This window comes from Salvelinus alpinus, chromosome 6 (assembly GCF_045679555.1).
Source record: "Salvelinus alpinus chromosome 6, SLU_Salpinus.1, whole genome shotgun sequence".
Lineage (NCBI taxonomy): Eukaryota > Metazoa > Chordata > Actinopteri > Salmoniformes > Salmonidae > Salvelinus > Salvelinus alpinus.
In genome coordinates this window covers 28,926,663-28,952,756 of record NC_092091.1, presented here as the reverse complement: position 1 = coordinate 28,952,756, position 26,094 = coordinate 28,926,663, and the positions used below count along the sequence as shown (strand labels likewise).

The following is a 26,094-nucleotide window of genomic DNA, read 5'->3' as shown; positions in this document are numbered from 1 at the left end:
GGAATTATGGTTCCTCAATATACATTTAACATATTACAACGTAGGCTATTTGTTACAGCACTACTTTTGGTGTCCCCCTCAGGAATTGCTCTTGAGAAAATGTAATGTAATTGTCCCCTCCAAGGTTGATATCAGATTTTCGCCCCTGCTATAATGGTGGTCTTATTGTCAGTCATGACTCATGACATGTCATGACATGTCAAGCCTCTTGAAAAGGAAAACTTTTTTAAAAGCCTATAGTGGTTGGCACTGAGCTAATCAGCCTCTGCCAACAAAACTCACACAGTAGGCTGTATTATATAAATAAAATTAAGCAGCATTGTTAAATTAGTCACACACACGCAATCACTCAGTCTCAGTCTACATTATCACAGATGGTCTACACAACTCTGAACTCCTCAGGCTGATCAACATAGACCTGATGAGCAGCTCCCTCAACCACCTGAGACAGGGAAAGAGAAGGGGGAGGAGTGAGGGACTGTGAGGATGATTTCAGGTGTGTTGTCAGTTGTAATCTTGTACCCATTCGTTTGAACTCCACTCTTAGGTCTGCTATTGTTAGCTCAAAAGAGAAGCCCACTGTGGTCTGCTCACCCAGTGCTTTTAGGTCAAATGTGAATTCCATAAACTTGAATACCCCCTCGGTTTGGTCTACCCCCTCGGTAGACCAAATGGTGCAATCTTATAGCCATACCAACTATATCAATATCAACCGTCAGACAGGGCCTGCAACTGCCTATTGAACATAGCTTGTTTGAATTGGAGACTCCTTGTGACTAAAAATCGTAAAGGACTTGGGTTGATGCATCTGAACATCAGGAGCTTACTTCCTAAACTGGATTAAATCAAGATCTGGGCTATGCAGACGAATCCGGACATTCTCGTTTTGACTGAAACTTGGATCTCTGGGGACATTCTAGACTCATTCTGATAATAATAATATTGAGTCTTTGTCTGGGGAATAATTGCTCCATAACTGTTATTGGGGTCTACCGTCCTCCCTCTGCTAACCTTTGTGCACTTGAGGAATTAACTCGTTTGTCTCTTTTTACTAAATCAGAAGTTATCATCCTGGGTGACCTAAATTATGATTGGGAAATGCAGGCCTCAGACAACCTAAAATGCATGTGTAATAATCTAAACCTAACCCAGCTGATGACTAAGCCTACACAGTCCAACCCTAAAAATCCTTCAAAGTCAACTCTGATTGGTCTTATTTTAACGAATACATCAGAGAAATATGTTTCTACTGGTGTCTTTTCCAAAGACATTAGTAACCATTGCCCAGTTGTTTGTGTCAGCACACAGAGGAACTTCAACAATTTCAGTGAACAGGCTTTTTCACATGATCTTTATTTTAGTGACCTTGACTGTAGTTCAGCTATCCCTGACCCTGATTTAGCTTTGAGCCTTCTATACTATTGTGGATAATCATGTTCCCTTCAAAAAATGTATGGTTAAAGGTAGATCGAATTGTAATGGGAACCAGGCAAAATTCTGGAAAACTGTCAAATCCCTGAAGAGTTCTACTTCCTCCTCTCTGCCACAGTAAATTAAATCATACACTGGCCTCATTACAGGAAAAAATTCCATCATTGATGCATTTAATCACCATTTTATTTCAGCAGGCTCTCTCTTTGAAATAACTTCTACGCCTATTCACAATGATGTTGGGCTGGATGCTGATAGGGGAAACTTGTTGAATGATCAGAGAAATTATTATTTTAGGCTATTTACAGAAAAACAAGTCCTGAATGTTTTGCTAGCAATAGACAATAAGAAATCCAGATGGGCCAAACAATTGGATCCTGGTCTGCTGAAGAGTGCAGCGCCCATCATTGTTGGCTCAGTAACCCACATTTTTAAACATTGTTTCAGGAAATATTCAAAAAGTATGGAAATCAGTGCTGCCACTCCATAAAGGCCGGGTTAGTAGTGATCTTAATAATTATTGGCCCATTTCAAGGCTTCCTGTCTTGCTAAGATTCTTGAAAGCTTGGTAAATGTACAACTTTGCTCTTTTTTATTTGAGAAATGTATTTTGAATGTAAACCAATAAGGTTTTAGGCCTAGGCATAACACTATTACAGCAACCATTTTAGTTGTTAATGATCTTGTCAATACTTTAGACGCTATAATGAAATGTGCTGTTTGTGGACCTGTCAAAAGCTTTTCATACTGTCGATCATGCTATTTTATTTAATAAGTTGTCCTCGATAGGCCTGAGCTCTGATGCCTGTTCATGGTTTCATGATTATCTTAGTGACAGAACTCATGCCATTGTGATTGACGGGGTTAAGTTCATTTCTTGAAGTACTGTACATAAAGATGCACCACAGGGGTCAATTTTGGGACCTGTTCTCTTAACTATTTCTATAAACACCATTGGTCAATCTGTTAAAAACTGTCAATTTAATCTATATGTGGATGGTACTATTATGTATGCTATTGCCCCAACTGTTGATCTGGCTGTGTCAAAACTACAGTCAGATTGTATAGCTATGCCAGAATCCCTTGCTAATTTAAAACAAAATACATGTAGTTTTTAAACGCTCGTATGAATGTTTCAGATGAACTACATGTTTACTCATTAGATGGTTTGAACGTGTTCCTGCATATAAATACTTAGGCATTTGGATGGAAATGGATTTGAAGTTTAAAAAACCTATAGATGAGCTGGTTAAGAAGCTAAGATTTAAGGTTGGCTTTTTCTACAGAAACAGATGGTGTCTTTCTCTAAGCAGTAGGAAGCAGATTATTAGGTCAACCTTATCTGTTCTTGATTATGGTGATATTATTCATCAAAGTGCAGCTGCTACTACTCTTAAACCTTTGGATGTCACCTACAATAGTGCCCTTCGTTTTGTTACAGGCAACAGTTTTGATACTCATTTACTGCATCCTGTATCAAAAGGTTATCTGGACTTCGCTAAAGACCCGTAGATCTCTACATTACTCCCTTTTTTGTTTACAAGCCCCTACTTCATAAACTTCCATCTTATCTAACTTTTCTGTTGAAGTATAGACACCTGAGTCACCTAACCCGTTCACAGGATTGGTTAACTCTTCAGGTTCCTAGGGTCTCCACCGAGATGGGAAAACCTGCTATTAGTTTTAATGCACCGTATTGTTGGAACAAAATTCTAAAACACATTTTATCTTGATATTCTGGTGCCTTTTGGGCAATTTAAAGTATTGAATGGGGACACACACGAGCCACCTACGAACATACATACACACACACACACACACACACATATATATATATATATATATATATATATATACACACACATACATATATATACACACACACACACATATATATATATATATATACACACACACACACACACATACATACGGGCTGTATCACCGCCTGGTACGGCAACTGCTCCGCCCACAACCGTAAGGCTCTCCAGAGGGTAGTGAGGTCTGCAGAACGCATCACCGGGGGCAAACTACCTGCCCTCCAGGACACCTACACCACCCGATGTCACAGGAAGGCCATAAAGATCATCAAGGACAACAACCACCCAAGCCACTGCCTGTTCACCCCGCTATCATCCAGAAGGCGAGGTCAGTACAGGTGCATCAAAGCAGGGACCGAGAGACTGAAAAACAGCTTCTATCTCAAGGCCATCAGACTGTTAAACAGCCACCACTAACATTTAGCGGCCGCTGCCAACATACTGACTCAACTCCAGCCACTTTAAAAATGGGAATTGATGGAAATTATGTAAAAATGTACCACTAGCCACTTTAAACAATGCCACTTAATATAATGTTTACATACCCTACATTACCCATCTCATATGTATATACTGTACTCTATATCATCTACTGCATCTTGCCATCTTTATGTAATACATGTACCACTAGCCACTTTAAACTATGCCACTTTATGTTTACATACCCTACAGTACTCATCTCATATGTATATACCGTACTCTATACCATCTACTGCATCTTGCCTATGCCGTTCTGTACCACCACTCATTCATATATCTTTATGTACATATTCTTTATCCCTTTACACTTGTGTGTGTATAAGGTAGTAGTTGTGGAATTGTTAGGTTAGATTACTTGTTGGTTATTACTGCATTGTCGGAACTAGAAGCACAAGCATTTCGCTACACTCGCATTAACATCTGCTAACCATGTGTATGTGACTAATAAAATTTGATTTGATTTGATATATATATATACACACACATATACATACATATATATATATATATATATATATATATTATACAGAGCACATTCTTCCCTGTTAAAATAAAAGGTTAAAAAATCCTAAATTAAGTATGGGCTTGGCTATGATTTCTTATTTACAAATATTTCTCCTAGCACTATCGGTGATAGGTGACTTTTACGCTACATTTTACCAGGAAGGGCTGCGAGGGGTACTTTGGGATTATTTAAGATATTCATTGAAGAGGTAGCGTTTCAGATGTTTTCAGGAAGATGGGCAAGGGCTCTGCTGTCCTAGCTTCTGGGGTACAGAGAAAAACTTGTACTGGGCTGAGTGGGAACAGTCGTAGGGGTAGGAGGGCCAACAGACCAGCAGTGACAGAATGGAATGCTCAGGTTGGGTTGTAAGGTTTGAGCATAGCCTGAAGGGAGGGAAGGGCAGTTCCTCTTGCTGCTCCGTAGGCAAGTACCATGGTCTTGTAGTTGATGTGCGCTTCGACTGGAAGCCAGTTGTCTGCGGCGGAGCGGGGTAACATGGGAAGGTTAAACACCAGACTATATTTTGTCTGAAAATGTTTATTGAAAACATAAATAAATTAGCACAATGAGCACTTGTCTCTCAAATACATCCTTACAGTTGTTGGTTAGCTAGCTAGTGAATTTTTGCTAAATTAGCATAGACATGACATCAGCCAAAACACCCCAAAACAAGACATGGTATCAATAACAAGATACAACGAGCTGAAATGAGCCACTTACGATTCCCCACAAGGCAGCTTCTTGTCATTGTTGCTAGATATATGACTGTTTAGTATCATAACAAAGCACATCTTCCAGCCACATCAATGTGAGAGCATCATTTTCATGACAATGTCAGCCAATCTGTCTATAGTGTCTTTATCAAGTAGGCCCTGAAACCTCCCATTGAAATCCGGACTAAATCTGTTAACTAATTTTTGACCTGGGAAAGAGAGATGGGGTAGTAAAGATTAGGGAAAAAAGGAGACAAAATATCAAAAGAAAGAATTAACCTATATTAACTTTCATCCCTGAACCACAGGCCATGCCACCCAGACAACCAGTCCCCTCTCACCCCAGGGTCCTGCGGCTCGGATCAATGCCAGTGGGTTGAAGAGAGTGGAAAAGGCTATTAGGGCCCAAGGGCAGCCTGGTCTGGTCAATCCTGAGTTTGCATCCACAGGCATGGGCTGGAAGCCCCAGCGGTCAACCAGAATCAGGTTACTGACTTTGATAGGGAAAGGAAGAAAGAGCCATGTTACGCCAAGTTCATATGCTTTTCATCAAAAAGCCAAATATTAGCCTCTAAAGAGTGTGTCAATGTAAACTTCTCCTCTGACCTCTCAGGGTATTGAATGGCATAAGATGTTGCCAAGTAGTCGTCCAGACTGTGACCCAATAGGAGCATGCGATCCAGGTCAAGGGCCCGCCTCCAGTTCTGACTGACTGCTCCTCAGCCAGAGCTGAGTCCATGGAGAATTGGGGTCTGGAGCTATGTCCGAAACCCAGCAAGTCAAACACAAAGAGTGGTTGAGAGTGACAGAAGGGTCTAGGTTAAGTATCCAAAACCCTCCCCCTCCCCCAAATCCATATCATGGACCATCCCAAGAGGTATCTGTGCAACTGGAAGAGTGGAGGAAAAGGGAAATGGTTAGGCGGACTCAATGTAGTACAAAAGGTATGTCCGCTCCACCGGAAAAGTGAGTATTTGGTACTGACTGACAAAAACACTATAGAGAAGGGGAGAGACAGTACCAGGCTTGGGAGCATTTAGCTGGTTCCTGTTGGTGACAGTTAGGGTCCAGATCCTGATTGGGTAGGGACACAAAATGAGCCCACACATCATTTTGAGTCTCGGAAAAGGAGAGGAAGGGAGGTGAGACAACAAAAAGTACAGGTGATACAATGTGGCATAATCAAGTAGTCAAGTCAGGACTGGTGGGTACCTGTGAAATGATTTCAGACATATTAGATAAGGGAACTCACTGTCAAGGATCTTGGCTTCTGTGCTCTTCAGAATGGACATGGGCGTGGGGCACCATGAGGGCACACCATTCCCAGCCAGATACTGACTTACAGAGAGGACACACACTTCAAAAACAAAATACTACATTTTCATTAAATGTCTACTATGCAAAACTGTTATCAAACCAAAGTGCTCACTATTCATAATTATTTCCACAAACTTACTTTGGTTCAGTATTGTTATCTGTACTAAGCTATATGGAATTGTTTTAAGAAGGTCATACCAAGAAACATTTAGCTATTTGAGTTTGAATTATTTTAAGAATATAAAAAGTATTAAAAATATCCAATTAGGAAAATTATTTTGGGCCTTACATCTATTAACCCATACAAAAGCATTGCATAACAAATTCACTACATGGAACAGATAGTCTGCAAAAGATTCAAAAGGAAGTTTGTTTGGAATTGTCTGTCCTATATGTGAGAGATATAAGAAAGATCAGGAAACATTATTTATTTTTAACATGTTTTTAACCCCTTATTTTCGTCACTGAACAGTCTAAGCACTGTCTAAGAATCAATTAATACTTGATCTGAAAATGCTCTACTAAGCTATATAGAATTGCTTTAAGAAGGTCATATCAAGGATAATTTGCTATTTGGTTTTGAATTTTAAGATACCTTAAAGTAAAATAAATATATACAGTAGCAGTCAAAAGTTTGGACACACCTACCCATCCAGGGTTTTTCTTTATTTTTCTTATTTTCTACATTGTAGAATAATAGTGAAGACATAAAAACTATGAAATAACACATAGGGAATTATGTAGTAACCAAAAATGTTCTAAACAAATCTAAATATATTTTATATTTGAGATTCTTCAAAGTAGCCACCCTTTGCCTTGATGACAGCTGTGCACACTCCAAAAAAGTATTTAAAGGAAGTTTGTTCCGAAGTGTCTGTCCTATATCTTAGAGATATAAGAAAGTTCAGGAAACATTTATTATTATATGTACACACTTTATGATCAACAGCATAAATCAAATTGCCACTAGAATTGACCAATTCATAAAAATAAAATACTCAATCCTTAGTGTCTACCATGCAAAACGGTTATCAAACCAAAGTGCTCACTTTTCTTAATTCATTCCACTAATTTACATTGGTTCAATATCGTTCATCGCAAACTAAAGGCACACAGGGACATAGTCATAACACGTAGAATCAAAGTCGACCGATGGTCGTTGTTTTGTAATATGGAACTACTGTACAGTGGATTATATGTGCAGGAGGGAATGTTGTTATTGTTACACCAGTTTTATTGACACGTCATTTTTGTGCTACGTCTGACGGAAGCGTATTTGACAAACAGTTTGATTCTCTCCGCACCTTTTGGGGCTTTTTGTTCATAAGAAAACATGTCCAACTCGGTAATTTCAGTTATTTCTCGATTCCTGGAAGAATACACGACCAAAACATCGAATAAATTGAAAGTGGTCGACGCGTACCTTTTCTACATCTTGCTAACCGGTGCATTGCAGTTTCTGTACTGCTTGCTGGTTGGCACCTTCCCATTCAACAGCTTCTTGGCCGGGTTCATATCATGTGTTGGCGCCTTCATCCTGGGAGGTAATTGACACACTTCCCGGTCAATTTATTTGCATAATCTTGTGACATTCAGCAGTATTATACGTCACTGAAATATGAAGATAATCAATGGTAGCAACCATCATTGCTGATTAATCGATCTTCTCTGTGGTCCATCCCTGCCTACAGTCTGCCTGCGTATCCAGATTAATCCAGATAACAAAGGAGACTTCCTGTCCATCTCCCAGGAGAGGGCCTTTGCAGATTTCTTATTAGCCCACACTGTCTTGCACCTCGTGGTTATTAATTTCATTGGTTGAGAAAACCAATGATTTGGATCTTCAGAACAGGTGTTAACAGTACACACACACCATCAATGTTTTTAATTGTTATCCAGTGTTATTTGTCAGCATGTTACTAACATGATTCATGTTTATTTCATTTCACAGATGAACAACCGACATGACCAAAATGCACCTGTCACCTCAAGACAACATTCATACAATTAGATTTACCCTGGCTGGAAGTGCTGGGACAGCTCAATAATGACAGTAATGGCCTATATATTCTACAAATTCCTGTCATTTGTGTTTCTGAAATAATTATTTTGTACTGTTTGTATGATTGTTGCAATCCACTTGAGATTGAAATAAATGAAACAGAATTCTGTTGAAAAGCTACTGAGTTGTGATCTAATGAAATGTCTTTCCTTGCCAGTATTTTCTTAGGAGACATCATTCCATTGCTAGCACTGGAGAAGACTCCACATTTTGGACTTATTGTAATAAAGCTACTTGCATTGTAGGTCAATAGCTGTGACCTAATGATTACCTTTAGACTTGTAGTTTTCAAATATTAAAGGCAGAGGCATACACTAAATTCAAGGATGCTTTTTTTCTCTGTAAACTTGTCCCCAGGTTATTGTGCACAGCCCAATGGGATATCAACTATCTATCCAAAGTTGACCTTGTGCTGTGCGCATAACAAAGTGGGAAGGTGGTAATTATTAGTTGTGAAGTCGTAAATACGAGTTGGATGCATTCACGTGCTTTGAACTTGTTGAGATATGCCGATTGGCTGATGGCAAACAAGCTACGTCAATTATAAACTTAAAGTACAGCTATCATGCTCGCAAACAAATGATAGTGTTAAAAATACATATTAACTCTTTATATGGGAATTGGCCTATATGTATAGGGCTAAATTGAAATGTTTCTTACAGAAGAAATATGAAAAGCATATGCATAACCATGGTAGCGATTGATAAGGCACAGTTTGGAGATTATGGGAAAATGATTAGACCAAAGGTGTGTACACTGAATCCAAACATTACACTGTTGATTTTATGTGTATTCTACTGTAGTTAACGCCACATTTGTTGATTACAAAATCTGAAAATACTCTGGATACATTCAGTAACATGATAAGATGATTCCTGGAAAATGTGGGGTAGGTGCAACAAAACAATTACAAGGGTTTGAGTGAGAGGACTAACTGGTGTCTCCAAGTGGCCACACACCACTCCAAAGAGTGCATAATTCCTAAGCAATTTCAATGCACTTTTATGACTCAAAGAAGAGTCCTCAACTACGCACATGAAATTTCAAGACAACATTCATATAATTTGATTGTGCCCCTGTAATTTACCCTGACTGGAAGTGCAGGGACAGTTCAATAATGACAGTAATGACCTAAGCGCCAGGTAGCCTAGTGGTTAGAGCGTTAATAATAACCAAAAGGTTGCTAGATCGAATCCCCGAGCTGACGAGGTAAAGATCTGTCGTTCTGCCCCTGAACAAGGCAGTTTAACCCTAGGTTGTCATTGTAAATAAGAATTTGTTCTTAACTGACTTGCCTAGTTAAATAAAAGATATTGCCAAGTTAGAAAATATATTACATTGTTAGGCTTTCACAAGGCAATTCAGAGAAACAGATTGTAATTTTGGTGCGCATAGAAAGGAATCATGATTGCGTGTGCCGTGGCAAATTTTCTTCACTTTAAACAAACAGGCTAATTCTGTTCAGAACAACCCAGGGTATGACGACATGTCATCTTGTAACTTGTACATCAAACATAGTTATCATAAACGTTGACACTGTATATGACATGAGTGTTGGAGATGTGAAGTGCACATTTGAACTCACTGGTGTTTGGTTTGCTAGTATGTCATCAAAGCGTTATTTATTATAGGCTAATCCTAAACGTCTCATCTTCTAAAATATATGGTGCAACTCAATAATAGAACCCCCACACCATTTTTTTTTTTAAACATGCAAAAATTGTTTAAAAAAAATAAGTTGGCCATTACCACTTTAAGAATAATGCATTTTTTAGGCCTTGCCAGTGCATTGATATTCAAATTGTTATTACATTCTAAAATATGTGAGAATAATGTAGACTTGCTTGACTAAATAAATTGTATGCAATCATGGCAATTTTTCTGTAGCCTATGTGACCATTGCTGCTGTTATTTTTACATTTAACTAGGCAAGTCAGTTAAGAATAAATTCTTATTTACAATGACAGCCTACACTAGCCAAACTTGGACGATGCTTGGTCAATTGTGCACCGCCCTATGGTACTCCCAATCACGGCCGGTTGTGATACAGCCTGGATTCTAACCAGGATGTCTGTAGTGAGATGCGGTGCCTTAGACCGCTGAGCAAATCGGGAGCCCAGAGAAAGCGATCAAAAACCAGACATTTCAAGCACCAAATTGAGTAAATGTCAGATTTTCAAGGTAGGCCTATTCCAGTACTTGAAATTCTGAGCTCCAAATCCAAGTTCAAGTGGGCTACTTCAAGCCACTTGTATTGTTGTAACAGATCAATGTGTACGATGGAAACCAACATGTATTTGTCATGTTATTTAATGACCAGATCATACTGTGAAGATGCCCACTAGGCTATGTATACTGAACAAAAATATAAACGCCACATGGAACAATTTCAAAGATTTTACTGAGTTACAGTTCATATTTGGAAATCAGTCAATTGAAAGAAAGAAATTAAGCCTTAATCTATGGATTTCACGACTGGGAATAAATATATGCATCTGTTGGTCACATATACTTTAAAAAAAGGTAGGGGCATGGAACAGAAAAACAGTCAGTATCTGGTGTGAACACCTTTTTCATCATGCAGCGCGACACATCTCCTTTGCATAGAGTTGATCAGGCTTTTGATTGTGGTCTGTGGAATGTTGTCCCACTCCTCTCCAGTGGCTGTGCGAAGTTGCTGGATATTGGCGGGAACTCGAACACTCTGTCGTACACGTCGATCCAGTGCATCCCAAACAATGTTCAATGCGTGACGTGTGGTGAGTATGCAAGCTATAGAAGAACTGGGACATTTTCAGCTTCCAGCAATTGTGTACAGATCCTTGCGACATGGGGCCATGCATTATCATGCTGAAACATAAGGTGATGGCGGCGGATGAATGGCATGACAATGGTCCTCAGGATCTCATCACGGTATCTCTGTGCATTCAAATTGCCATTTATAAAATACAATTGTGTTTGCTGTCCGTAGCTTATGCCTGCCCATACCCTAACTCGACCATCACCATGGGGCACACTGTTCACAACGTTGACATCAGCAAACCGCTATCTCACATGACTGCATATATGTGGTCTGCGGTTGTAAGGCTGGTTGGACGTACTGCCAAATTCTCAAAAATTACGTTATGGTAGACAAATAAACATTACATTCTCTGGCAACAGCTCTGGTGGACATTTCTGCAGTCAGCATGCCAATTGCACGCTCCCTCAAAACTTGAGACATCTGTGGCAGTGTGTTGTGTGACAAAACTGCAAATTTCAGTGGCCTTTTATTTTCCCCAACACAAGGTGCTCCTGTGTAATGATCATGCTGTTTAATCAGCTTCTTGAAATGCCACACCTGTCATATGGAAGGATGATCTTTCCAAGGGAAAAATGCTCACTAACAGGGATGTAAACAAATGTAAACAAATACAACATTTGAGAGAAATAAGATTTTTGTGCATATGGAACATTTATGGGATATTTCATTTCAGCTCAAGAAACATGGGACCAACACTTTACTGTTGCGTTTATATTTTTGTTCAGTGTATATATAATGTAATAAAATACCCCCTATAAGTATGTTCTTCTTCGTACATTGGTCTCTAGTTAAATCATTCGACGGGCCTTTTCGTTCTATGACAAATGTAGGGCAGTATGATTCACTTTCATGTATGCACAGCACTTGGCAGTAAAATAGGAAAGTATTTTCAAACTCGGTGGTATTTGGTCTTCTCGAGTTTCCGTATGTAAATAATAAACTATTCATCAGAGAGGAAGAGGCAAAGTGAGAGGTTTCACTCTCGCCAACGTCTGTCCAAAAATAAGCACGATGCGTTTCTATGGGCTTATTTTGGATCTAAGCTTGTCGCCTTCCTTCACGACTTTCGGACAACCAACTCCCATTGTTAGGGCGGAGACATGAGCATCTCGTCATTATATACAGATATCTGTTTTACCCTGCTTTCCCCGGCCATGTCTAGATGGGATACAGATTTTGTCAAACTGACGTACAGATTTTTGCATTTTAGCTAACCCCAACTATTTTCCTAACCTTAATCTAATGACCCTAACGTGCTACTTTAATTCTCATAACCTGCTGCGTAAATTCACCTAAACTCTACTACGAAAATTCCATTTGACAAAAGCTGTATCCCTTCTAGACATAACTGCTTTTACCCGACCCTCACAGATAATTCTGAAAAGCGTCCATGTAGCTAGCTACAGACAGGTAAATACATTTTCTGCATATATATTTTTCTAAACATATGAGCTTTATAATATTGCCATTTGATACGTTGGGTGTGTAGCTAACATTAACCATAAAAGCCATCTAGAACTAATTATCTACACTAGCTAGCTACGTTAACGTTAGCTAACGTTATAGTTAGTTTAGGGCAATTCCACGTACACTTAACATTTTAATTGAACTAATATCATCAAAATCAATAAATCAAAGTACGTTTTTGGGCTCATTCAGTAGTTTTTACCTGAATGTAGTATCCTGTTGAATTTAAAAATAATTTATATTGCTTAAACATGCATTAAATGATACTGTTGCTGCTTCCTGTTGTCATGGCTTTATGATATGGCCGAGTAACTGTTTTTTAAATTCATAATCAATATGCTGAAACAAGTCGTGATATTTTTAAGACCAATACATAAGTTATTCGAACACACGTTTTCAGATTACTTGTGTTTTTCTGAATTTGTATTTTAGAAACTGCATACGCACCAATATTTACCAAATGGTCACTCAATTCTGGAATTGATTAGCTTGTTCTACTGTATAATTAATAGCGCGCCCAAATTAATCACTCACGATATTGAAATTAATGGAACTGGGACAATAACAGCAGCGACATGTACCGTTTGCGCTCTTCTAACAGACAACCCTCAATGAACTTGTGTATACTATATACACTACATGTGGACACCCCTTCAAATTAATGGATTTGGCTATTTCAGCTGTTGCTAGTTGTATAAAATCGAGCACACAGCCATGCAATCTCCATCGACAAACATTGGCTGCAGAATGGCCCTCCTGAAGAGCTCAGTGACTTTCATTGTGGCACCGTCATAGGATGCCACCTTTTCAACAAGTCAGTATATCACATTTCTGCCCTGCTAGATCTACCCGGGCAACTGTAAGTGCTGTGGAAACGTCTAAGAGCAACAACGGCTCAGCCGTGTAGTGGTAGGACACAAGCTCAGAACGGGACTGCCGAGTGCTGAAGTGTGTAGTGAGTAAAAATCATCTGTCCTCGGTTGCAACACTCACTACCGAGTTCCAAACTGCCCCTGGAAGCAATGTCAGCAAAATAACTGTTCATCAGGAGCTTCATGAAATGGGTTTGCATGGCCGAGTAGCCGCACAGAAGCATAAGATCACCATGCGCAATGCCAAGCGTCGGCTGTAGTGGTGTAAAGCTTGCCACCATTGGACTCTGGAGCAGTGGAAATGCGTTCTCTGGAGTGATAAATCACGCTTCACCATCTGGCAGTCTGACGGACAAATCTGGGTTTGGTGAATGCCAGAAGAACGCTACCTGCCCCAATGCCTAGTGCTAACTGTAAAGTTTGGTGGAGGAGGAATAATGGTCTGGGGGCTGTTTTTCATGGTTTGGGCTAGACCCCGTTGGATCCAGTAAAGGGAAATCTTAACGCTACAGTAAACAATGAAATTCTAGAATGTTCTGTGTTTCCAACTTTGTGGCAACAGTTTGGGGAAAGCCCTTTCCTGTTTCAGCATGACAATGCCCCCCGTGCAAAAGCGATCTCCGTACAGAAATGGTTTGTCGAGATCAGTGTGGAAGAACATGACTGGCCTGCACAGAGCCCTGACCACAACCCAATCGAATGCCTTTGGGATGAATTGGAATGCCAACCGCGAGCCAGGCCTGACGCCCAACATCAATGCCCGACCTCACTAATGCTCTTGTGGCTGAATGGAAGCAAGTTCCCAAAGCAATGTTCCAACATCTAGCGGAAAGCCTTCCCAGAAGAGTGGAGGCTGTTATAGCAGCAAAGGGGGGACCAACTCCATATTAATGCGCATGATTTTGGAATAAGATAATTGAGGATCAGGTGTCCACATACTTGTAGTGTATGTCTGTCTATAGATGGCAACCAGTCATAGCCAGGAGCCATGTTTCCATCCACAGTTTTTATGTGAGTAGACTCATACCATATAAAAAATCATTGGCCATTCCAATACCTTGACTTTGTTGTCCTTAAGCCATTTTGCCACAACTTTGGAAGTATGCTTGGGATCATAGTCCATTTGGAAGACCCATTTGCGACCAAGCTTTAACTTCCTGACTGATGTCTTGATGTTGCTTCAATATAGCCACATAATTTTCCTTTCCTCATGATGCCATCTATATTGTGAAGTGCACCAGTCCCTCCTGCAGCAAAGCACCCCACAACATGATGCTGCCACCCTCGTGCTTCACGGTTGGGATGGTGTTCTTCGGCTTGCAAGCATCCCTCCTTTTCCCTCCAAACATAACGATGGTCATTATGGCCAAACAGTTCTATTTTTGTTTCATCAGACCAGAGAACATTTCTCCAAAAAGTACAATCTTTGTCCCCATGTGCAGTTGCAAACCGTAGTCTGGCTTTTTTATGGCGGTTTTGGAGCAGTGGCTTCTTCCTTGCTGAGTAGTAGCCTTTCAGGTTATGTCGATATAGGACTCGTTTTACTGTGGATATAAATACTTTTGTACCTGTTTCCTCCAGCATCTTCACAAGGTCCTTTGCTGTTGTTTTGGGATTGATTTGCACTTTTCACACCAAAGTACATTCATCTCTAGGAGACAGAACACGTCTCCTTTCTGAGCGGTATGATGGCTGCGTGGGTCCATGGTGTTTATACTTGCGTAGTATTGTTTGTACAGATGAACGTGGTACCTTCAGGCGTTTGGATATTGCTCCCAAGGATGAAAGAGACTTGTTGAGGTCTACAATTTTTTTTCTGAGATCTTGGCTGATTTCTTTTGATTTTCCCATGATGTCAAGCAAAGAGGCACTGAATTTGAAGGTAGGCCTTGAAATACATCCACAGGTACACCTCCAATTGACTCAAATTATGTCAATTAGCCTATCAGAAGCTTCTAAAGCCATGACATAATTTTCTGGAATTTCCCAAGCTGTTTAACGGCACAGTCAACTTAATGTATGTAAACGTCTGACCCACTGGAATTGTGATACAGTGAATTATAAGTGAAATAATCTGTCTGTAAACAATTGTTGGAAAAATTACTTGTGTAATGCTCAAAGTAGATGTCCTAACCGACTTGCCAAAACTATAGTTAACAAGAAATTTGTAGAGTCGTTGAAAAACGAGTTTTAATGACTCCAACCTAAGTGTATGTAAACTTCCGACTTCAACTGTGTATGTATGTGTGTATATATATATATATATACATACATACATACACAGTTGAAGCTATTTATCAACTTCTCAAAAATTATTTGGGTTTCTAAATAACAACAGGGTTGGCTTTCATTTGAATGCTAGTCTATCCCTCAAATCCATAAATTAATGTGAGGCCGGAGATGGTAGGAGCACCCAATGTTTTTCTAGCCACGTGGTCAGAAAATGACAGCTGCGTTCTAAGCAATGATTTATATATACATTTCCAGTCAAAAGTTTGGACACGACCACTCATTCAAGAGTTTTTCTATATTTGTACTATTTTCTACATTGTAGAATAATAGTGAAGACATCAAAATAATACATGGGGATGACAGCTTTTCACACTCTTGGCATTCTCTCAACCAGCTTCACCTGGAATGCTTTTCCAACAGTCTTGAAGGATTTCCCACATATGCTGAGAAATTGTTGGCTGCTTTTCCTTCACTCTGCGGTACAACTCATCCCAAACCATCTCAATTTGGTTGAGGTCTGGTGATTGTGGAGGCCAGGTCATCTAATGCAGCACTCCATCACTCTCCTTATTTGTCTTATAGCCCTTACACAGCCTGGCAGTGTGTTTGGTCATTGTCCTTTTTAAAAACAAATGATAGTCCCACTAAGCACAAACCAGATGGGATGGTGTATCGCTGCAGAATGCTGTGGTAGCCATGCTGGTTAAGTGTGCCTTGAATTCTAAATAAATCACTGACAGTGTCACCAGCAAAGCACCATCACACCTCCTTTTCCATGCTTCACGGTGGGAACCACACATGCAGAGATCATCCGTTCACCTACTCTGCGTCTCACAAAGACATAGCAATTGGAACCAAAAATCTCAAATTTGAACTCATCAGACCAAAGGACAGATTTCCACCGGTCTAATGTCCATTGCTTGTGTCTTGGCCCAAGCAAGTCTCTTCTTATGATTGGTGTCCTTTTAGTAGTGGTTTCTTTGCAGCAATTCGACCATGAAGGCCTGATTCAGGCAGTCTCCTCTGAACAGTTGATGTTGAAATGTGTCTGTTACTTGAACTCTGTGAAGCATTTATTTGGGCTGCAATTTCTGAGGCTGGTAACTCTAATGAACTTATCCTCTGCAGCAGAGGTAACTCTGGGTCTTCCTTTCCTTTGGCGGTCCTCATGAGAGCCAGTTTCATCATAGCGCGTGATAGTTTTTCCGACTGCACTTGAAGAAACTTTCAAAGTTCTTGACATTTTCCGAATCGACTGACCTTCCTGTCTTAAAGTAATGATGGACTGTTGTTTCTTTTTGCTTATTTGAGCTGTTCTTGCCATAATATGGACTTGGCTTTTTACCAAATAGGGCTATCTTCTGTATACCACCCCTACCTTGTCACAACACAACTGATTGGCGCAAACACATTAAAAGAAGGAAATATGTTCAACAAATTAACTTTTAACAAGACACACCTGTTAATTTAAATGCATTCCAGGTAACTGCCTCATGAAGCTGGTTGAGAGAATGCCAAGAGTGTGCAAAGCTGTCATCAAGGCAAAGGGTGACTACTTTGAAGAATCTCAAATATAAAATATATTTTGATTTAACACTTTTTTTTGGTTACTACATGATTCCATGTGTTATTTCATAGTTTTGATGTCTTCACTATTATTCATTTTATTCACACTGCCCTTGACTTTGAATGAGGAATCAACTCTTTTGCCAGTTCACTCAACCTATTTGGTGGGCCGAGTCCTCTTTGCATTCACAATGCTATGTATAGCTTTGAAGATTTTACAAAAACACATTGACTTAAACTTAACTTGCAATTCATTTGTTTTGTTTGATGTACGTTTCAAGTGAAAAATCTGAGTCTCATCATCATTCCGTTACTATGGAATTGCCCTTTAGCTAACATCAACATTGGTGCCGTTGTTGCCTTTTATTTTGGCTTTGTTGTTAAGCCTTTTGATCTAACTCAACATTTGGGTGGTTTATTTTGTTATTGACAGGTCACGAGTCTGATCATCATCTGCTGAAAATTGGATCCAATGGAACAATATGTGAGATATGGAAACATTGGTCAGTCAGAAGAGCTTTTTGTAGGTTGAGCCAAATTTGATCCATTCTTCAAAATGAGAAACAATTGAATTATACAATATCTAAAATAATCAGCTACATGTTTTATTGATATATGGTTTATTCTAACACCAAACGTGGTCTATTCTAGGATCAATCATTGCATTGGAGTGAGGTTAAAGAGGAGGCTGAAGAATGTCAGATTTCAGCTGTGCCATTAGGAGTTGAAACGTCACAGGTTTTTAAAAAAGAGGACACCGATGGACAAGATCCTTCCTTTGAAACAGTTTCAGACGTCCATGGAGTCGCAGAGCAAGAGCGTGGACCTAAAGGCAAGGTAAGTAGCTCCTCAACACTGTGCAAGCACCGTTGCAAAGCCAGGAGTTATACCCTATAAAAGTCCCGCATGCTTCCTGGTGCAAGTCTTATAGTGTTTTTGAACTGTTTTTGAAGCTTTTATCACCAAATACATGGCGTCAATCGAATGTGTTTATAAAGCCCTTTTTACATTAGCCGATGTATAGATATACAGACAATTATATTTGTAAATTAATTTACCTTTACCCAATGCCTTTTATGAAGGTTTTCGATTACTGAAAAAAGAATGCAAGGCATCAGAAGTAAAATAATCCAGGAATACGAATATAATTGTACATGCATGTATATCTTTAATGCTTGGAGTCTCATCATCATTCCGTTACTATGGATTTGCCCTTTAGCTAACATCAACATTTCAAGAATTTTATGATATAAGCTTGATACTGAATAAATGATGTTTTCTCTGTGCAAGGTGCTGCCTTCACCAGTCCCAGTCAAAGAGGAGTCTGAAGAATGCTCCCTTCTGCCAGTAGATGAAGAGGAGGTTACCTTAATTACAGTGAAGGAAGAAGAGAATGAAGATGGGTTGAAGTCAGAAGATGAGAATATTGTGAAAGTATCAGTGCCTTGGGAGCCGTTGGAAACATCACCATCATACTCGGATACAGATGATACAGAGGACAGTGAGATGGAAGGTGATAATGTGCAGGTGAGTTTGAGCATTTAATAACAGTGAAATAGACACTTTGAGATGTTTTGTATGGTCAAACTGAAAGTTTTTTTGTTCCACTAGTTGTTCTGAACATTCTTTACCCTACCTATTATAAGCTGTGTACACCAAACCACAAAACTAACCTTCAACCTTCATGTTTTCTGACACTATGTGACTGCATTTGGAGTGTGCTACTGACATACAAGAAGTAGGCTATAGGTGTCGCGAAAATGTCTAAACTTAAACCAGATCTGAACTCGAGAACCAACTTCTCTCATTGAAAACAGCATATGTGACATCGAGATTAGTCAGGAACATTTATTCCATTGCCAAAATAGACAAAAAATTGCCAGTAGGTACATTTTGGTCATGAAGTCAGTATCTTCCAATACTGAGTTTTGTGAGATTTGAGTACAAGAGTTCGTCATGACTTACTTGAGGGTTGGGTTTTGATTTCAACAATGCTCACTAACATGGGATAAAGAGCTGCGGTGATTGCGCTCTATCCAATTGCACGGCAGAGCACACAGACTCTAGCTATTTTGTCATTAACTTGTCCTGTTGAAATTTAGAAAGTTCACATAGAAAATTCCATTGAACTGTCTTGTGTCGATTAAAAACAGCTGGACATAATGAAATCACATCAACAACAAAAAAATAAAGTTTTGCAAAAGCCTAGTGTCGAATAAAAATGAAGCGGTTAAAGTGTTTCCATTATCCATTTAGGCAAAGAAATTGTCGACAGCCTGTGTGCCCTCCCACCTATCTGTTTCATGTCTCAGGTTGCGAGCAAAAGCCAGAATGGATAGAATGTGAGAATTTACTCATATTTGCCATATTCTAATAATTCTCATGAGCCAACGTATCGCTACGGTCTGTTCCATGGTGAGACTTGCACTCCTGTAGATCTGAAATGATACTTGGATGGTGGAACATGCATTAAGCAAACAAGAAAACAAAGTTGAAGCAATTTAGGCATTCATGAAAGTCAAGGCAATCTTTATCCTGCAATGAAGCATTGTTTTTATAGTTGAAATATACATATACAGTTGAAATCGGAAGTTTACATACACTTAGGTTGGAGTCATTAAAACTTGTTTTTCAACCACTCCACAAATTTCTTGCTAACAAACTATAGTTTTGGCAAGTCGGTTAGGACATCTACTTTGTGCATGACACAAGTAATTTTTCCAACAATTGTTTACAGACAGATTATTTCACTTATAATTCCCTGTATCACAATTCCAGTGGGTCAGAAGTTTACATACACTAAGTTGACTGTGCCTTTAAACAGCTTGGAAAATCCCAGAAAATTATGTCATGGCTTTAGAAGCTTCTGATAGGCTAATTGACATCATTTGAGTCAATTGGAGGTGTACCTGTGGATGTATTTCAAGGCATACCTTCCAACTCAGTGCCTCTTTGCTTGACATCATGGGAAAATCAAAAGAAATCAGCCAAGACCTCAGAAATAAATTGTAGACCTCCACAAGTCTGGTTCCTCCTTGGGAGCAATATCCAAATGCCTGAAGGTACCACGTTCATCTGTACAAACAATACTATGGACCCATGCAGCCGTCATACCGCTCAGGAAGGAGACGCGTTCTGTCTCCTAGAGATGAACGTACTTTGGTGCGAAAAGTGCAAATCAATCCCAGAACAGCAGCAAAGGACCTTGTGAAGATGCTGGAGCAAACGGGTACAAAAGTATTTATATTCACAGTAAAACGAGTCCTATATCGACACAACCTGAAAGGCCACTCGGCAAGGAAGAAGCCACTGCTTCAAAACCGCCATTAAAAAGCCAGACTACGGTTTGCAACTGCACATGGGGACAAAGATTGTACTTTTTGGAGAAATGTCCTCTGGTCTGATGAAACAAAAATAAAACTGTTTGGCCATAATGACCATCGTTATGTTTGGAGGAAAAAGGAGAGAGGCTTGCAAGCCGAAGAACACCATCCCAACCGTGAAGCACGGGGGTTGGCAGCATCATGTTGTGGGGGTGCTTTGCTGCAGGACGAACTGGTGCACTTCACAAAATAGATGGCATCATGAGGAAAGGGGAAATTATGTAGATATATTGAAGCAACATCTCAAGACATCAGTCAGGAAGTTAAAGCTTGGTCCAAATGGACAATGACCCCAAGCATACTTCCAAAGTTGTGGCAAAATGGCTTAACAAAGTCAAGGTATTGGAGTGGACATCACAAACCCCTGACCTCAATCCCATAGAAAAGTTGTGGGCAGAACTGAAAAAGTGTGTGTGAGCAAGGAGGCTTACAAACCTGACTCTGTTACACCAGCTCTGTCAGGAGGAATGGGCCAAAATTCACCCAACTTATTGAGGGAAGGTTGTGGAAGGCTACCTGAAACGTTTGACCCAAGATAAACAATTTAAAAGCAATGCTTCCAAATACTATTTGAGTGTATGTAAACCTCTGACCCCCTGGGAATGTGATGAAATAAAAAAAGCTGAAATAAATAATTCTCTACTATTGTTCTAACATTTCACATTTTTAAAATTAAGTGGTGGTCCTAACTGACCTAAGACAGGTCATTTTTACTAGGATTAAATGTCAGGAATTTTGAAAAACTCAGTTTAAATGTATTTGGCTAAGGTGTATGTAAACTTCCGACTTCAATTGTAGAAAGGAGTAGGAATTTAGATTTAAATGTGGAGTGGAGTGGAGTGGAGCTTTATAGTTATGTCAAGTGATGACATCACGTGCACCATCAAAACTATTCGGCAAGCGTTTATTCGAAAAACAATGTTTCCATCATCATTTGTTGTGATAAAGAAAATTCACCCCTGTCGAATGGAGAAATGTCGCTCTTTAGAGCTTTTTTTTTGCTGCAACATTTCTTTTGTCAAATTAACCTTGTTCAATAGAAACCTGCCTAGTGAGACAGACCTGTCCAGCAGCGCAGCAGATTGGCTCGGAATTTGTTTTCATAAGGCAACACGTAGCGCGTTTTTGTACTTAAGATATACTGCACCAAACACCTTAGCTAGATGTAAAATTGTGCCACTAAAACCTCCTCGGTAAAAATTGATTCCAGATTTCTTGAGTTATCTTAGATTCATTCTGACTGTTTTGAGGAAGTGGTACTAGCTTTGTTCCTATGGTGTCTCATGGGGGACAAACATCAGTAACCGCCACATTGAACCACACCCCCAAGACTGAAATTTTGTTTTTCTTCATGAGCAACAGAAAAACGTGGAATCGGTCCGTTCAGTCGCTTGTTAAGCCTATAGCTTCATAATAAAGTTAAGATTTCACAAACACAAAGCATAGCTTTCTTGAGCAGATACTAGCTTGAGTGCTGGGGCTAGTTAGTATTTAGCCAATTGTTGAAGTTAACTGACTTTCGGACTCAACTGAATTCACCCTCATCTCTGCTTCAAAGGACTGTGAAAACGATGAGCATGACATTTCAGTAGGTTTGAAGATTGAAGATTGCAGCAGGACATCATTGGATCAAGGGACTGCACCAGGTACAGATGAGAAAGCGAATAATGTTGATATTAGTGTGTAACATAAGTGGGGTGGATTGCAGTTATTGTGTAAAGATATGATTGCGTTACATTAGCTCATTAGCTACGGCTCTTTAATGAAATAGAACTAAAATGTATTTTGTTTTTCTCTTTCCTTTAGGTGACTCTAAAGGTGTGTCCTCCTTCTATCCATGCCCCCAATGTGCGCTCGGCTTCACCATAGAGCGCTTTTTCCATGGGCACCTCAAGAGGGACCACCCTGAAGAGTACATTGCAATGTTGAAGTCTGGGAAAATCATAGCAAAAAAAGAAAACAGTGTACAGCTGACCCCAGCCACCTGCCCGCAATGTGGCAAAAGCTTCTACAATAAATATGTCATGCAAACGCATCAGAGGACTCACACAGGGGAGAAACCCTATCATTGTGTAGACTGTGGGAAGAGCTATGTCTGCGCTGAATCACTTAAAACACACAGAAGGACTCACACTGGGGAGAGACCATATAAATGCTTTGAGTGTGGGAAAGGATTTGGAGAACGATCCCAACGGATTAGACATGAAATGATCCACACAGGAAGACCATATAAATGCTCTCAGTGTGACAAATGTTTTTGCTTTTCCAGAGACTTTAAAAGACATCAGTTGACACATAAGAAGACCCACACTGGACATAGACCCTATAATGTCCACAGGTGTAAGAAGTCCTCTGGCCAGCTAGAAGCTCTCAAAGCACACCAGAAAACACACAAAGGAGAAAAGCCTTTTCAATGCTCTGTGTAACAATTGTTTTGGATTTTTCAGAGACCATACCATACATCAGTTGACACATACAGGGGAGAAATCGTTCACACAGCACCTAATGTCCTATAAACACCAGCCTGAGAGGCTTGAAGGAAGTCACAATATCATCTGCTACAGAATCGCAAAGTGTCACAGATGTGTGCCCTCGACTCAGTCTGGTGTCAAACTTTAACCATAACATTCAACACTGGCAGACATTTGATATTGGTAGTTAAACAGGTCAAAAGTATGAACATCTTTACTTAGTTCCAACAGATAATTGTAGACTAATAAGGGAAATGTCTTCCCACACATACAATCATGCTTATTACATACCAATTAATATAATCAGTAAATCAAATACTGGAAAATAATGTATCAATTAATTTTCCCTTTACAGTCCCCCTTTGGTCAAACAGACATAAAACATACGTGTCGCGCCCTATGACCACAGATGCCTTAATGCATATAGATTACTACACATTTCAGTGTGTAGACCCCCACAATCAACCTGCCATTTAAACAACAACAACATTGTTTGCAATCCCAAATCAATTACAGGCAGGCTTCTTCCAATTGTTTACAGTTCAGACTCACAACAGCACAAATGAAATGTATGACTATTAGAGATGGGATTTGATGATGATGTCCCGATGTCAATGTCCAGGAGATTGTATTTAACCAACCAGACAAGCTTTCACCACCATCACCTGCTGCACATTCTGCCTCGTCAGATTCTCCCACACACCAGTAGCATGATAGAAGTTTCGATTAGATCTCCCCATGCCAGCTCCACGTGCTTAGTCTCAGGACACATGCATCGATAGCTCAGATGCTGTACACAGGTTGCTTCACTCAGGCTAGTAGTTGAGAGACAGGGCAGTTGTGGATGCGGTTTTTCAGCTGGTTAGGGAGGCGGGGGTCTTGCACTGATCTGGTCAAATTAATCGGATGCATATAGGTACCCTCTGGGGGCTGTATGGCCATCACCTCGAAAAAATTATCAGATTAATTAGACCATTACAAATACATATTACCACAAGTACATTCTTGACACAATAATCTTTAACAAGATACACATGATTAGTCATCAACACGTGTCTCCGTTCTTGATTAAACACAGGCATAGTTATACTCTGTCTCACAACAAAATTATCTACCATTCCCACTGGAACTGTCAGATCCCCCATTGATTTTATTTTTTTCCCTGGTTTTGAACGAGGTTAAACCCCTTTTCATTAGATATGTAGATATGGTTCTGTGTGGCTCAGTTGGTAGAGCATGGCGCTTGCAAAGCCAGGGTTGTGGGTTTGTTTCACACTGGGAATCGCTACGAAAAAAATATGAAAATGTATGCACTCAGCACTGTACGTCACTCTGGATAAGCGCATCTGCTAGATGACTAAAATGTGAATGTAAATGTAATATCATATTTGTATATCTCCTTCAGGATAAACAAATACAGCATATATTACATTTTAAGTACACAGTGCTGAGCTGTCTGTATATTTTTTATTCTACTTTTATTTTACCAGGCAGGTCAATTAAGCCAAACAAAAAGTCATATTAGTTATAATTTCTATTTCATTTGTCCACCTAAAAGTAAAACATTCCATACTCCAGGATTATCCAATAAGTGTCTCAAATTACACATACTCCTATTTTCATTTACTCTAACCCGGAGCCCCAAGTGTGGCTCCCAACAGGTTTTTAAAAATGAAACACTTTTGTTCACAGGGAGGACAGCACCCTTTACTTTCTCATTATTGGAAGGCATAGTTTATATTTTAGTCTAAAGTTTTACTGTAGATATGTATTACCAATCTCCGTTGGATATTCTTTATTTGCTATATTATAAATGTCTGTTATTTTTTGATTCATATGTAACTATAAAATACATCAGCCATATATCAATGTTCAACTAATTAAAAACGTAACTATCACTTGAACTACTCCTTACAGCTTTTCAAAACCAATCACAGTCATGCAATTTGTCAGGCAGCTCAAGGGCTTCAATACTCTTGTCTTTTTGAGCGACATTTTTATTTATTTATTGTCCTGTCAGAGAAATTTCACATATCAACACGGCTGCCTTCTCAGCCTAATCTTATATTTCGACCAAAAGCTCCAGCCATTCGCACGGCTGGCCCTTCACAAACCACCATCTTTTCTCCATGTTTTTGTAACTTTGTTCTACCATGACAAAAGAAGCAGACATCAAATATTGGAGGGTGAAAGGCAATTCACAAATATAGAACCATAGTTCCAAAAGTAGACCAGTGGCAACCCATCATTCAGGGCATGTGGGGTAGAGCCTACCTGTTTAGCAAAAAATAAATACGATTATATATATATATTTTTTGTTGTTGCCGGTTTTGCATGTTATTTTGGCATTAATACGTGTCACATATCAGTTGTAAAAGAACAACATTGAGTTAATAAAGCTGCGTACAAACATGGTCTCTTTTTTGCTTTCTTGAGTAAGGCAGCTCCAAAATGCAGGTGTTTCAGCCTAGCTCAGTGCTTTCGGTGGTGGGGCAGCCAGCGGAAAATACAGAGAGTAGGGGTTGGTAATGTTCTCTACTTGTGCTGTGATTGGCTCAGTGTTCTGTCACTCATGGGGACACTACGTCACCACAAAATCTACAGGGAGAGCTCGGAAATTCAAGCCCCTTGGGTTCTGCCATAGATTTACATTAGAAGTCCCCATCCAAGAAGTTTGGCCACAGATAAAATGACGTCAAAGCACGTTATATCTACCGAAGCTTTGATTGGATTGATCATGTTAACATCATACTTTCAAAATCTTAGCTAGCAAGCTAGACAAGCAGTCATCTTCATGATTCAAGTTGAAAATCTACTGGAAAATCCTTGTCATATGAAGAGAAATTATAGATAAAACGTATTGATGCTCATCGGCCATAAACATTACACAACAAGTTGGAAATCGCAAATTCAACAATGATTGGTTTGGAAGGAATCAGTGGCTAACTGCAAGCGTTGCAAAGCAGTATCAA

At 39.6% G+C, this 26,094-nt stretch overlaps 2 protein-coding genes and 1 pseudogene across 2 annotated transcripts; 2 read left to right on the top strand and 1 right to left on the bottom strand.

The window, feature by feature from the left end:
- Positions 1-355: 355 nt before the first annotated feature.
- LOC139579672 ((Lyso)-N-acylphosphatidylethanolamine lipase-like) lies at positions 356-6,579 on the bottom strand (annotated as a pseudogene).
- Positions 6,580-7,494: 915 nt separating this feature from the next.
- On the top strand, positions 7,495-8,448 carry LOC139578491 (dolichyl-diphosphooligosaccharide--protein glycosyltransferase subunit DAD1-like). Its single transcript, XM_071406153.1, has 3 exons — positions 7,495-7,810; positions 7,958-8,118; positions 8,218-8,448. The coding sequence occupies exons 1-2, from the start codon at positions 7,600-7,602 to the stop codon at positions 8,086-8,088; spliced, it is 342 nt and encodes a 113-aa protein (XP_071262254.1). The 5' UTR covers positions 7,495-7,599; the 3' UTR covers positions 8,089-8,118; positions 8,218-8,448.
- Positions 8,449-12,086: 3,638 nt separating this feature from the next.
- On the top strand, positions 12,087-25,536 carry LOC139578489 (zinc finger and SCAN domain-containing protein 2-like). Its single transcript, XM_071406152.1, has 6 exons — positions 12,087-12,541; positions 17,702-17,791; positions 17,920-18,105; positions 18,559-18,795; positions 22,210-22,297; positions 22,458-25,536. Exons 2-6 carry the CDS (start codon positions 17,741-17,743, stop codon positions 23,075-23,077), a joined length of 1,182 nt encoding a protein of 393 aa, XP_071262253.1. The 5' UTR covers positions 12,087-12,541; positions 17,702-17,740; the 3' UTR covers positions 23,078-25,536.
- The last annotated feature ends 558 nt before the right edge of the window (positions 25,537-26,094 follow it).

Excerpts from the sequence above, each read along its gene's own strand:
- LOC139578491 (XM_071406153.1), top strand. The coding sequence starts at position 7,600 with ATGTCCAACTCGGTAATTTCAGTTATTTCTCGATTCCTGGAAGAATAC. Across the intron at positions 7,811-7,957 it reads TGGCGCCTTCATCCTGGGAG|TCTGCCTGCGTATCCAGATT; the intron begins GTAATTGACACA and ends CCCTGCCTACAG.
- LOC139578489 (XM_071406152.1), top strand. The coding sequence starts at position 17,741 with ATGGAACAATATGTGAGATATGGAAACATTGGTCAGTCAGAAGAGCTT. Across the intron at positions 17,792-17,919 it reads GTCAGTCAGAAGAGCTTTTT|GATCAATCATTGCATTGGAG; the intron begins GTAGGTTGAGCC and ends GGTCTATTCTAG. Across the intron at positions 22,298-22,457 it reads GGATCAAGGGACTGCACCAG|GTGACTCTAAAGGTGTGTCC; the intron begins GTACAGATGAGA and ends TCTTTCCTTTAG.